At 39.8% G+C, this 12746-nt stretch overlaps 1 protein-coding gene across 3 annotated transcripts in view; it reads right to left on the minus strand.

Annotated features, from left to right (window-relative positions):
* The window catches only part of PTPRO (protein tyrosine phosphatase, receptor type O), a 258327-nt gene that overhangs the window by 30335 nt on the left and 215246 nt on the right, over positions 1-12746 (minus strand). For 2 of the 3 annotated variants that reach the window (XM_019544502.1, XM_019544500.1), the window contains exons 16-18: positions 10751-10819; positions 6053-6136; positions 2225-2260 (exon numbers count right to left, since the gene is read on the minus strand). In XM_019544502.1, coding sequence (XP_019400047.1) covers positions 2225-2260; positions 6053-6136; positions 10751-10819 — 189 coding nt within the window. The remainder of the gene's footprint in view (positions 1-2224; positions 2261-6052; positions 6137-10750; positions 10820-12746) is intronic. The other variant, XM_019544501.1, reaches the window with a different exon arrangement.

Consider the following 12746-nt stretch of genomic DNA (forward strand, 5'->3'; position numbering starts at 1 on the left):
CGGGGCGCAGGGGTCAACCTGGCAGCACAGGGATGCTCCTTCCCTGGCTCAATGAGAGCGGCTGCCTGGGGCATGAGGGTGCTTTGGCAGGCAGCCCCCACACTGAAACATCCTGACCTAGTCAGCTAGGCAGTGTCTACACGTGGTGCTACAAAGTAAAAAACTGTGCAGTAGGATAGTACTTGTATTTACAAGTACTATCCTGCTGTGGAGTTAATTAGTTTATTTCAGCCTAATAGAGGTGTACAAGTAAGTGCACAATGTTTACTACAGAGCTAATTAGTGAGCTCCACAGTAAATGTCTCATGTAGATGCACCCACTGAGGCCAAAAGAAATGTTGGCTGACACAGAATGCAGGACTATGGATGGCAAAGTGGGGGAAGCTGCTTCCCCTCAGCTTCCAAACCCCCAAAACAGATAGGCCTGACCAAAATTTTTGTTTCAGTTAAAAATGAGTCTGCATGGCATATTTGGATCCAGATCTTGGTTTACATTTCAAATCCTTAGAATGCTTGGTCATTTCCAGGCCTATAGTTCAGACCCAGCTCTAATTCCAATACGATGATATTATTTTCCACAGTGCAGAAAAGGCACATCATTTAGACTTCATTAATGACATAAAAAGTTCCTTTCACAGGTGAAAAGCTCCCTCATAAACAGAAATTTTCAAACTTCATACAATCGGTAATCATGAAAGCCATTAATGGGTTTCACATTTGGGTCCTTTTACAAACAGATCTTTATTTGGGGCAGAGAAGGTCTGTAAAATATGTTCAACAAATGTCTGAGCCTCCATGTAATGATTATTCACACTGCTGTCTTATAGAAGAGCAGGTGGCTCCTATCAGAAGCCAAATTTTGTTCTAGTATATGCTAGCACAACTGCCACTGGAGACAATGGAGTGTCAACATACCCAGCCATATAGCTATATTGGGCCAGATTTTAAATTGTTGTAAACTGGTCTAGCTGCAACAGAGCTAGGCCTGATTACATCAGATGAGGACCTGGCCCTTACTCCAGACATGTTCTATGAACATGAAGGCTAAGTAATTAAACTAATAACCTGAATAATGAAAGACTGGCAAACAGTTTCTATCACCTAATTAGCATGTTCTAATTTACAAAATGCTGAATGAAGCATGTACACAAAAATCTTTTCATTTACTTGAAGCAATGTGCCCCAAGGAGCCCATCTTATCACGCTTGGTTAGCAACAATTATCTATTATACCAGCAATAACTGCCACCAGAGTATGACATCAAGGGGAAAGAACAGTAATACAGAGGCATGCCAGGCAGCTCTGTACCCTGGGCTGACATATGATGCCCAGGGCTGCCATGGTGCCAGTCAAAATGGAGTGATCAACAAGGATCCAGGGTTTCCATTTCCCATGGAAAAACAGAGAAAAACATGGATTTCCTGTTTTTAATCAGAGAAAAATGGATTGGCAGAGAAACCCACAGATTTCCTGCTTTTACAAAGAGCTCTGCAGGCGGGCTGAGTTCCAGCCTGCAAAAGCGGTTTGCAAAAAGGGCAGGAAACCCCCAACCCTTTCTGGAGGGAGGTGGAAAGGGAAAGGGGGAGGGGCATGGCCTGAGGGGCACCAGCAGGGTCGGGGGTGTGGGAAGTCTTTAATTTTAATAACGGATTTTGGGGGTTTTATCAGCAAATTTGAGATTTTTTTATCAGAGAAAACCAAGATCCCTGGTGATCAGCCACTGTTGCTGTAATGACTATTTTTGCACCCCTCCACAAAAGTGGGGCCCAGGGCTGCTGCCCCAGTGACCCTCCTCCTCTTCCTTGCCCCACCCCATGTCCCAGTTACACTACTGTAGTAACATAAATGACTTTTCTCCAGTTTTTTCACAGTTTGTCAGTTTTTACTAAGGAAAAGCCCTGTTGAAATTGTGAAGTTAGGATAATTGATCCTTTCCATGATGGTTAATTTACTGCCAGTCAGGAGCAATTTTACCATAACTTCGCTGCTGAGAAAATTAAATAAAATCCATGGTACTCTTGATTTAGTGTAGTTATGATTTGCTATTTGTTTTCAAACATATTATAATTGCTTTCTGGAATCATGTGCCAGAATGAAGTACTTTTATCTCTGTAACTATAATATAATGATGAAATATAATATACAGTACAGTATTATACCACACACACACTACTTTTTAGTCTAACGTGACACATTTTAAAAAATTAATATAAAAATGTCATACTTTGTCAGCTTTCTCTTCTTTAATCCATTTTTACTCCTGTAAAACAAAAACACAGCTTTTTTCATTTTAACTTACTATGTGGGCTAGATTTAAAATAAATATCATTGTCAAAGCTCCCATCTTTGAATGCAGGCTTCCATCAGAATTCAATGTGCTTAAGTTACTTAACTTTCTTAAAATTTAGGTCAGGATTGTGGGTAAAACCTAGGCCCCTCGGCATTTGATAGGAAAACTTCTATTGACTTCAGTAGACCCACAGTTCCACTTTGTGGTTCTAAGGAACTACCTGCATATGGGGGACAAGGACGATGCAGATAAGTAGTGTGTTCAGAGACCTTGGACAAAATCCTGACCTTGCTGCAGTCAAAGGGAGTTTTGTCATTGAGTTTTCTAGAGCTAGAATTTCACATCATGCACCTGAGCCTGCTATAATCCTGAGGAGATCAGGCCACATTAGCTCCTGATATACCCCATTTTGGTGTGCAGCATAGTATTTAATTTCAGATCAAGTTAGATTTGGCCCTGCCTCACCTTTTTTTTTTATCTGCGAGGAAAGCTAGTGCCATCGTTCGGGCTAAAGGAACAAAAGGATGGAGATACGTTTGGCTTCATTGGGCTGCTAGGTTTGGGATACCCCTTGAAACCTACTTTTCCCTCTGCAAGCCCAGATTAGACAAAATTAAACTTCATTTAGGCTGCATAATCTGAATATGGGTCACCTAGTGCTTCCACAAAGAAGCCAGTAATAATTATCCTGCTGATTTTCAACATGAATAAGTAATGTCCCATAGATAATTTGAATAGATTTTTTAAAACAGAGACAGATATGCTCACACACAGAAACCATGCTGGCCATGTAATATGCTGAATTTTCACGATTCAGAGATCAGCTCATAACTTGCTAGAGGCAGACCAGAAGAAATGCACTGATGAATTTCAGAAAATAATCCCAGAAGAAAAAGAACTAAGAAGTGTATTATGCTAACCCCCATCATATTATTTACTATTACATGTAAAAAGTGTGGGCTCAAGTTTGTTTGGAAAAAGTTGGAGCAGTGGTTTTCAAACTGGGGTATGTGTACCCCTTGGGGCACATGGCTCTTTACCATGTCTAATTTTAATAATGGTGATGGAACTTTTGATTGGTCATTATATGGTGAATAATAGCATTGATAAATATTGACATGCATGTCAACACTCTTCCTAAGGCAGAGGTTCTCAGCTTTCTTAGACTAGAGGTACCCCTCAAAAATGCTAGCTCTTAGTTTTTTGACTACAGAAAAATAATAGAGCAGTTCTATTGCAAAAGAACTAAACTAAAGACTACAACTAGGCAGAATGTCTTTAACATGACAGATTCCTGTTTGTAATCTCCAGGTTTATCTTGTAAATCATGTTTGCATGCCTAACAGCGCTAACACTGTGTACTCTTAACAGCATCTCAAAACACCCCAGAATGCCACACCACCCTGGTTGAGAGTCACTGTCCTAAGGAATGAACATGCAGAGGCATGTCAGGTATAAGCAGGATATGCCCAGAAGTATTTTGCAGGTAAAGGGGTATGCAAACAAAAAAGTTTGAAAACCACTGGGTTAGACTACATCTCACAAACTCCCTATATTTTTCACAAAAGTGATCAGTGCTGAGAATGGCAACAACATTAACTAGTCAATTTTCATGTACAAATGAATCCTGAATAGTTTCTAACCTGTGCTGGAAAATACTGATCAGGCCTGCTAAACTAACCAAATGGAATGAACAAGTTATTGCTTCCTGAATTTCCCATACTGTGCCAAAATGAAAATATTGAAAGTATTTCACTAGAAAATTATCTTGAAATTACTTCAAAAATTAGAAGTTCCAGCTAAAATACTTCCATATGAAAAATACATTTTCCCCCTTTTTCATGAAAATAAAATTCAAATTGCAGCTGTCTCTATCTAGTATAAATTAACACAGCTCTGTGCTGCTTATGATGTGAATATTTCTAAGAAATCTCCTCCAAGGAACATTTCAACTGGCCCATAAGGGAGGTGATTGACATCATATCTGATGAGAAAAACAGAAAATGTTTATTAAGCCTTCAGTATTTCAAAATAGTCCTTTGTCTCTGCCTCGGAGTGGTTTGCTGAGTGCTCACAAATGTCATAGCTAAATTGTATGCAACAATCTAGATATTTAAAACAGTAAGATTGTTTTGTTCCATTATTCCATTTACATCATAGATGCAATACACCCACCATTAAGAATAGTCTAACACAATGAAGATCTGACTGACCATTGTCCTGCAGTGCATGAAGTTATTTAAAAAGCAGTACAGAGTGGCTCTAAAATAATAGCATTCTGATTTGTTCACCTGTTACAGCCACTTTGAACTAAAGAAAATAACTACACATGCTGCAAGTTAATGGAATAAGGCCCAGACAGTTTTGTAGGGTTTCTTCCTGTTCTTAGGACCCTGCTACACACTCAGATTAAAGCTAGATAGAAACCAGCTACAGAGTTGCTACACATTTTCAAGCACTAACTTTATAGCTGGTTGGTTCTTTTTATCATGTGATAATTACTTGTTGCCAGCCTTACTTTGTGTGTGTGGATGGTCTAAATTTATTGTATGATTAACCAGTTAATTGCATAATATATGTAATGTGTAGGAGAGGTCTTATAGAAGTCACTGGCAAAAACTCCCCTGGTTGCCACAGAATCAGACATGGCCCCTTTCTCTAATAACAATGAATGTTACTTCATCTGGCTCCACTCCAAAATTAGATTAGTTCTTTTAAACATGCAATTCACATCAACACATAATTGGTCTCTGCAAGCCATATTTAACATATTCCTGTGGCTAACCTAACCTTGCAATGATACTTCACAAAGAAATTACTGTCAAGGTGAACAATTTGGGCAACATTAAAAAAGAAAGTGTCTCTTCATTTTAGTACCATCCTCAAAAGGTATGATCTACATTTGAAATCTTAAGGAAGACAAACTCCTGTCCAGAAAGTAAACATTTTTGTTGCATTTGATATTAAAATGGTATCAGAAAAAGTGTTAATAAATGATCGCTATGTATTATAAGTATACCACAAAGATGATCAGTATGTGTAATGGATAATTAAAAACATGTCAACTGGAGCTATGGGTATAAGCAGCCTGTTAGACTTAAGCAATTAGCCATTCATCAACTAATCATATCAAGCAAATCATTTATGAACCCTTTTTTTATTTACAAATGGAAAGTTTGCTATATAATGTGACCCACTATATGTTTCACATGGTTGGGGAACGCTAGCTCTAAGTGTTTGCTGTACAGGTTCTGGATCAGTTTTTGATCCTCATAAAAAAATCGTATTGACCTTAATGGAGCAGAATTGGAGCAAGACTTCAGCTGGAGCAGAATTTAAAAACAAATGGCATTTGTAACTGGGATCCCAGCAGGTAGGTAATATCAAACAAGGACGAGTAGAGAACAGCAGAAGGCAACATCAGGGAATCAGTAGATGGATAAATTCAGTAGCAGAAGCCGTGTTTTGTTGGTAATGAAGTGACAAAAAAAATGTTTATGGGACAGTTATGAAATGTGTCCCATACATGACCACCCCAAGGCTATTTTTTTAAACCGGAAAACAAAGAGGAGCATAAACAAAGAGGCAAAAGGGAACAGAAGTGGGTAGGCAGGTACTTTGATACCCACATATTCCATCTCTAGTATGTATTCAGTATGTGGAAAATCAGCATAACAACAAGAATGGCACAATATTGGTCATGTATTAGAATGTGAACATTATTCAGCAACTGTAAATGGAAATACAAATAGAATCACTTACCAAGGATTAATATAAAATGCCAAAAGATAATCAGTCCATAGGCATGAGGGTAGCAGAGTTAGGAAAGCAAATACACTTCTACGCCTGCGAGCATTAATAGGCAACATACATGGAAGATGAAAAAAGTGAGGAGAGTTAGTAAGACAACCAGAAGTAGTCAGGAGATCAGCAAGCTGCATATCAGAAACCACCTACAAGCATAACAATTCTCTGTTACTCTTAGGTATAGACATTATTAGCTTCCACAAAACTGGAATCCCATGGCCTGGCACCTTGTGAAGTAATTCACACCTGCCCAACACAAATGTAAAATTCTACACCAGCAGTAGCACAAATAACTGTACAGAGTACAAGAGAGAAAAAATCCAGGCAGTGTTTTCCAGCAACGTCGACTGACATAAGGGTGCTAAGTCAAATTGCTACATATGAATGCACGGTGGGATTTTCGAAAGGATACTCGAAACCTGCCACACCCAAGAGATAATGTGAATTATCTTGGCACCCCACTTTCTCACCTGAAGAGCCCAAGGCTCCTGCAGTTCTCATCAGTGTATGTGAAGAATCAAGGACAGATCCAGGGAGATGTCATGGTAGAATTACACTCCCTTTCTACTGTACAGCACATTAACCTCTCCCCCTTCCTCACATAAAGGAATCATAAAGGAATGCTCAAAATTCACCTAAAACACTGGTAGGATCTGGCCCCTCACAAAAAGGACTCATTGCTGCTTTCTTTTTAAAATGCAGCAGTATTAGGCAGCAGCTGTTGTTGCTGTACTTTGAGTGGAACTCAATACCATTTTTGTGTATTGGGTGTGCTCCAGGTTGGGGAGCCAGGGAATGCCCTGCACATGCATGGGGCATGAACTGCAAACATGGAGAGGGGGGCCTTATGGGCATTTTCCCACTCCATTCTTGCAAATGCACGTTGGGGAAGTTCCCTGCAGAGGGACTCCCCTGTTGTGCATATCTGTACCCTGACATGGAGCACATGTCTGGAACCAGTGTGGGGGAACCCCTGGCACAGGTATCACACCTGCATTTACAGAAATGTGCCCTATGTCATGGTGAAGCCCCACATTTCCCTGCTTTCCCCAAAGATTCCTGGGATGCACCTGGGTAAGTGGGAAAATAAAGCAGATGCTCCCAAGGCTTAAGGGGCCTGATTCTGCCTGGCAATTCCCAGGGTGTGTAGGACCAGGATCCTCAAACCCTTGAAGCCCCTGCCAAGGGTGGCTGTGCCATAAACAGACACATGGGCTGCAACAAAGCAGCTGTACCTTCTGTCATGGCCACAGATTTGAACATTAGTAGTGCAACAGAAGGTAGGGATGGATGTCTGTTTTCTTTCACTTCGTGGAAAACATTTTATGGAGGCACAAAAGTAATGTATGTTTCCACCTCTAGTGCAATCCCACATGGAGACGAATGGCAGTACCTCTGGACTTTCTTAGGAGCAAAACTTTAGGTGTGCCAGGGCCTGGCCAAACCATTGCTTACACTGATGTAAAAATAAATAAATAAATAAATAAATAAATAAAAATAACAGATAGATGATGTAAACCCCTAAAAATTAGGTCGTTTTACCCAATCCAGTGAAGAATTACTCCTGAGAACTTACCTCTATTGGTGTCAGCTACACCACTGTCGGTATCATTTATCTGCATCTATCCTGGCGTAACTATGCTTCCCCCTCACTTAGTTATGATGGACTGTAACAGCCACCTGTCTCTGTTCATTCCTGACCCTGATCAGAGGAGAACGGGGGGTTGAGGTTAACTTCCATCAGTAAGAAAACTGATGGAAACGGTATGTAGTTAGATGTCATCTCACCATGCCTTAACTAATTTTACTGCCAGACTTAGATGCCTGTAGACTCTCAGCAGGTAGGCAGGCTTACTTTCTATTGCACTGTTGTTGGACTTAAGTGCCCAAATTCCTGATTCACCTGTCACAAATATTAGGTAAAACTCATAAGTAACAGTGATGATCTATACATAACTGGTTTGAAGAGGAACAAAGCACAGCCACTTACTTTTTCAGTAGACTTAGTTAATATGAAGGTTGCAACACAGATGTTGGGTTCTCTGTAAAAGCGAAGCTGGTTTTGCTGTAATTTTCCTTAACCCAAGTCATCTGCTCTACACTGGAAAATCCTACCTACAGAGTAAAAACTCCCAGGAATTTTTTACAAAGGGCTCTGTGTAGGATCTAAGAACCACACAGATTGTTTGAGAGCCCACAGGGACTCAATATCTATGCTGCACAGAATTCTCTTGCTAAGGGTGCCATCTGCCATAACCTATCTGCCAGGTGGCATGAAGTAGTAAAGCAGTACTCCAGTTTAAACATCTTTTTAAGTGTCCTCTATAGGCACTATTATCAGTATTCATGGGACCTATGTGTTTAAAGTTCAGCATGTGCCTTAGTATTTCCAGGATGAGAGTCTGAGGTCTTAATTGTTGTGAAGGATCCCTATGGAGATAGTATGAGTATCTCGTGGAATTCATTGCCACAGAAGGTGATAGAGGCAGATAGTATAGCCAGGTTCAAAAAGGGACTGGGTAAATTAATGGCTGATGGCTATTGAACAAAATGTTTGGAGATGCTTCCTCTAGTATCTCTAACCCAATAAATGGTGGACACCAAGAAAGGTATTGAATAGGGGGTAGATAACTAGAGATATCTGGCTGATACTTTTCCTGTTTAGCATCCACTTCTGTCACTGTCAGAGACAAGATACTAAGCTAGATGGACCATTGGTCTGACCCAGTGTGACACTTCTTATGTTCTTATATCCTTCCATAATCATAGCTCCGGCCCTCCCCATGACCTATCACTGGCCTCAGAATGGTGATGTTGAGGACATGATCTTCCTTTCTAAGGTCTCTGAATGTGGCTTCACAGGCTGTTTGATCCTACATCCCATTGAAGTAGGAGAAATAATCTGAGCCTATTTTCTTTCATCATCTTATGTCAAGCAGGAAAGGTGAATGATTATGAACTATTAATATCTAGTAAATTCTATTATGCTCAATTAATGGAAAAAATAAAGCAATAATTACACAACAATAAACACTACTTAACTTTGGTGTTATATAATCATTTTCCTTAATGGTCAGATGCATGGGGGAGGAGGGTAGGGGGAAGGAGGAGGGGAGAACCTATTCATCAGGAAAAAGAGATCCTTTAATATTTTATTTGAATTATTGCAGTCCCAGCAAAGACAAAGGTCCTTTTAAAGGCAACAAGACATCACTTCAGACTCTCACGGAAGCCAGAATCACATGATGAACATAGCAGGAATCTCTCTAAGCACTCTCACAGATGCCAACTGAAGAATCAAGGATGTCCATATATACTCAAGCTAATCATTAACTCCCCCAAAAGAAAGTCTCTTCTGTTTTTAATAACATCGGTTGCTAGTTTATCATTTGATTCAAGCTTCGATCTTTAATCAAGAAAAGCATTTGATAGCAGAAGCCTTTGCTGCCATTAACATACATCAAGCATGAGAAGCTGAGCAGGGGATTAGCATACGCTGTATTCAGCTGGCGGCTATTCAAGCTACAGGAAGTGAGTAAGGCTTGTTTAATATCTAGTTAATTAGCAGTACTGTGAGATATTGACAGGATTTGCTGGACTTGTTAGCTCAGTTTGTGTACTTATTAGCAAAAGCTTTGTTTTGGTCCAGTGTCAATCCATTTAATCCCATCCTTGATGGCAGTTTATATCCCCTAGCTCATAAAAACAGACCCAAACCCACTAATTCCTTTTTCTAGTTCCTTGGCTCTCAACCAAACTGAACCAGAAGTATAAGCATGATGTATATATTTCCCATTCCAACCCACCCTGTCACACTATGGATTTTTTCTTTTTAATTATCTGCATTTTGAATAGCTTTAAAAGATGGACACTTTTTCTTCAGGTCACTGTGGCAGCAAAATGCTGGATCAGTCAGCAGGACAACTGGGTTATTAAAAACAAGAATCACATCATCAGAAGCGAAAGCAGAAAATCACCAGGGCCCAATTTGCTATAAAAGGTAAGAGAATAGATATATTTGCTTGAACATCTATTATGGACTGGTGAAGCTATTGATGGCATGAGGTAACTAAGCAATCCCTGCTATTTCTACAGCTGGTTTCTAGACCCAGGTAGGAGCATTTTGCTTCCATGCATTTCAGCAATACTGAACACAAAGTTGTAAGAAGCATTTGCCTTGACCTTGTCTTGCAATGCAAAGGAGAATTAACTAATGGCACCAGGTGAGGTGAGCTACTCATTGGTGATCTATAAAGACCAGAATCACTGCTGGATGTAAATATATCTCCATGGAGCCGCTAATGGATTTATAGATCAGCCTTCTATCCCTTTGTTGGTTTAGGAAATATGCCAGTGTATCCAAAAGAAAGAAAAGAAGCAGCTATCCAGTCCAGCTGGCTTATGTGGTTCCTTCATTTCCCTCTAAAAATACATTGTTACAAAAGACATGGCCCTGTTCCTGGTCACCATTCAATGAAATAAAATACAAAAAGAAAGAAAATTCCAGGTACAGTTACTCCATCTTAGACCGTGAAAGAGATTATATAAGAAATCAATACCTGGAGCACAAAAATAAATGTGCAAGGCAGATGGGTAGTAGGGACAGAAGGATGGGGAAAGCATAGTGTAACAGTTCTGTTGCAAAACACTCACCAGTTATATGGAAGTTTTCCATCTCTCTCCAATGATGCGAAGTTAACAAATGTTCCAGCCCCACACTCCCTGTTTCAGGAAGACCATTTGGAACAAGATTATTATTTCTGAATTATAATTTCTGTTTATGATTTTGTGAAGAACATCAATATAATAAATAATTCAAATTACTTAATGTGAAGCATGCACATTTCCAGCATGCATTCCTCAGTGGAAAGTGCTGTAAAGCAGATGAAGCTTTACTGAAATCAGGGACTCAACCCATGTCTGAATATAACCCTGTAGAAGCAGAGCATACCACCGGGGAAAAGGCTTTCTAAGAATCCCAAGAATAAGATGTAAAAATAACTTTCCAGATGGATTCTACAGTGTAGCTAGGGATGTTCATGGCAGCAGTCATCAGTTTTGATTTGCATCTTATCAAAGTACTTATCCTTGCAATATCCCTTTGAAAAAGGGAAATAACATTTACTCCATTTTGTAAAGAGCAAAACTGAAACCAAATGATTTGTCCAGGATGAAAAAGCAAATCATATAGCAAAGAAACTAAATTCAAATTTCACGACTCAGTCCAGTGCTTTAACCAGAAGCCCAGCTCAATTGTTTGAGCCTCAAATACAAGCTGACTTGAGTGTTTTTGTTGGCTTTTTTTAAACTATTATTAATTGCAGCCCTGCATTTAATTTAGGCTTTTTTTTTTCCACCTTCCACCTGTGGTCTTTTATCTTTGATGGTAAAGTCAGTGAGGCACTGTAAAAGAAAAAGCATTTGAGGAAGAGAGTTGATTGAGTTTGCATTTGCACACATCCAGTTATGTGCAACAGGAACAAACCACATATTATCCACTGCAAGGGGTTCTGTGAAAATTGAGGTGATAGTTGTATCATTTTGCATTGAATGCATGGAAAAGCAATGCATAAATGCAATGCATGCTGGGTAGCCAATTAAGAGACTCCTTAAAGTAACACTTTGAAGCGAAACTGCTTGGCTTCCTGACCTGGCAGGGGAAATTAAAATGCAATGCATTATTTCACACATGCACTGTGTTTCTGAATTAGAAGAGAACAAAGACTCCAGGACCCAATCCTGCAAATCTTCCGGTTACCCAAACTGTTGGGAGGCACCAGCTGGGAAGCACCAGTTCAGCAAGGCAAGCAGCAACAAAAACAAGGAGATCTGTCTGTGACAACACCTCCTGGCAACAGAATAAAGGCCTTATTTTTCAGGGCATAAGGGGACTGTTTCAGGTGTCCAAAGGAACTGCATGATTTATAAGAGGGAGTAGTCGGATGGATGGGAACACTTGCCTTCCTCTGTCTGAGGAAACAAGTATCCTGGATGTGATAGACCAATGTTAATCTTATGTTCCTAGGATTCTGTGGGAGTTTGCAAAATAACCTGGATAAATTCACAGATTCCTGGAAGATCATAATTTTCACTTGCCATAAGACTAACTTTATTTCTAAACCAAAAGTCAGTAAGCTTGAGCAATCCAATGGCTGAAAAAAATGGTTGCTTAGATACTAGGCCCTTAATAATTGGCCTGAATTCACAATTGCTCAAACCCTCCACAGCTCCAAATGACAAAGATTGAAGCTAATAATTTAGAGCAACAGCAAGAGTAGCCATAGAATAATGGGAGCAATATTGCTAAAAGAAACAGGGCAACAAAGGGAATTATTTATATAAATGTGTGTGCGTGTGTACATACGTGTGTCTGTACACACACACACACACACACACTTGCTACCTTTTTTCTCTTCCAAGTTTACAGGTGGCTTTAAAAAAAGCCTCATCACCTCACACTCCCAATCCAACCATACCTGAGCCTGGCAATTATGCCAAGTAGACAGTTTTGAAGGGCCTCTGGGTATGCCTCAGCACTCATTGGAGGAGATCTGACTTGGTCTTGGGCAATTTTCTGAATTTTGAGAATTTTTTTTCTGAATGGTGGCCCTGGCCCTGGACTTGTCAGCAAGGTGGTAGACATGACTAA

This window comes from Crocodylus porosus, unplaced genomic scaffold (genome assembly GCF_001723895.1).
Source record: "Crocodylus porosus isolate Cpor-Errol unplaced genomic scaffold, CroPor_comp1, whole genome shotgun sequence".
NCBI classification, from domain to species: domain Eukaryota; kingdom Metazoa; phylum Chordata; order Crocodylia; family Crocodylidae; genus Crocodylus; species Crocodylus porosus.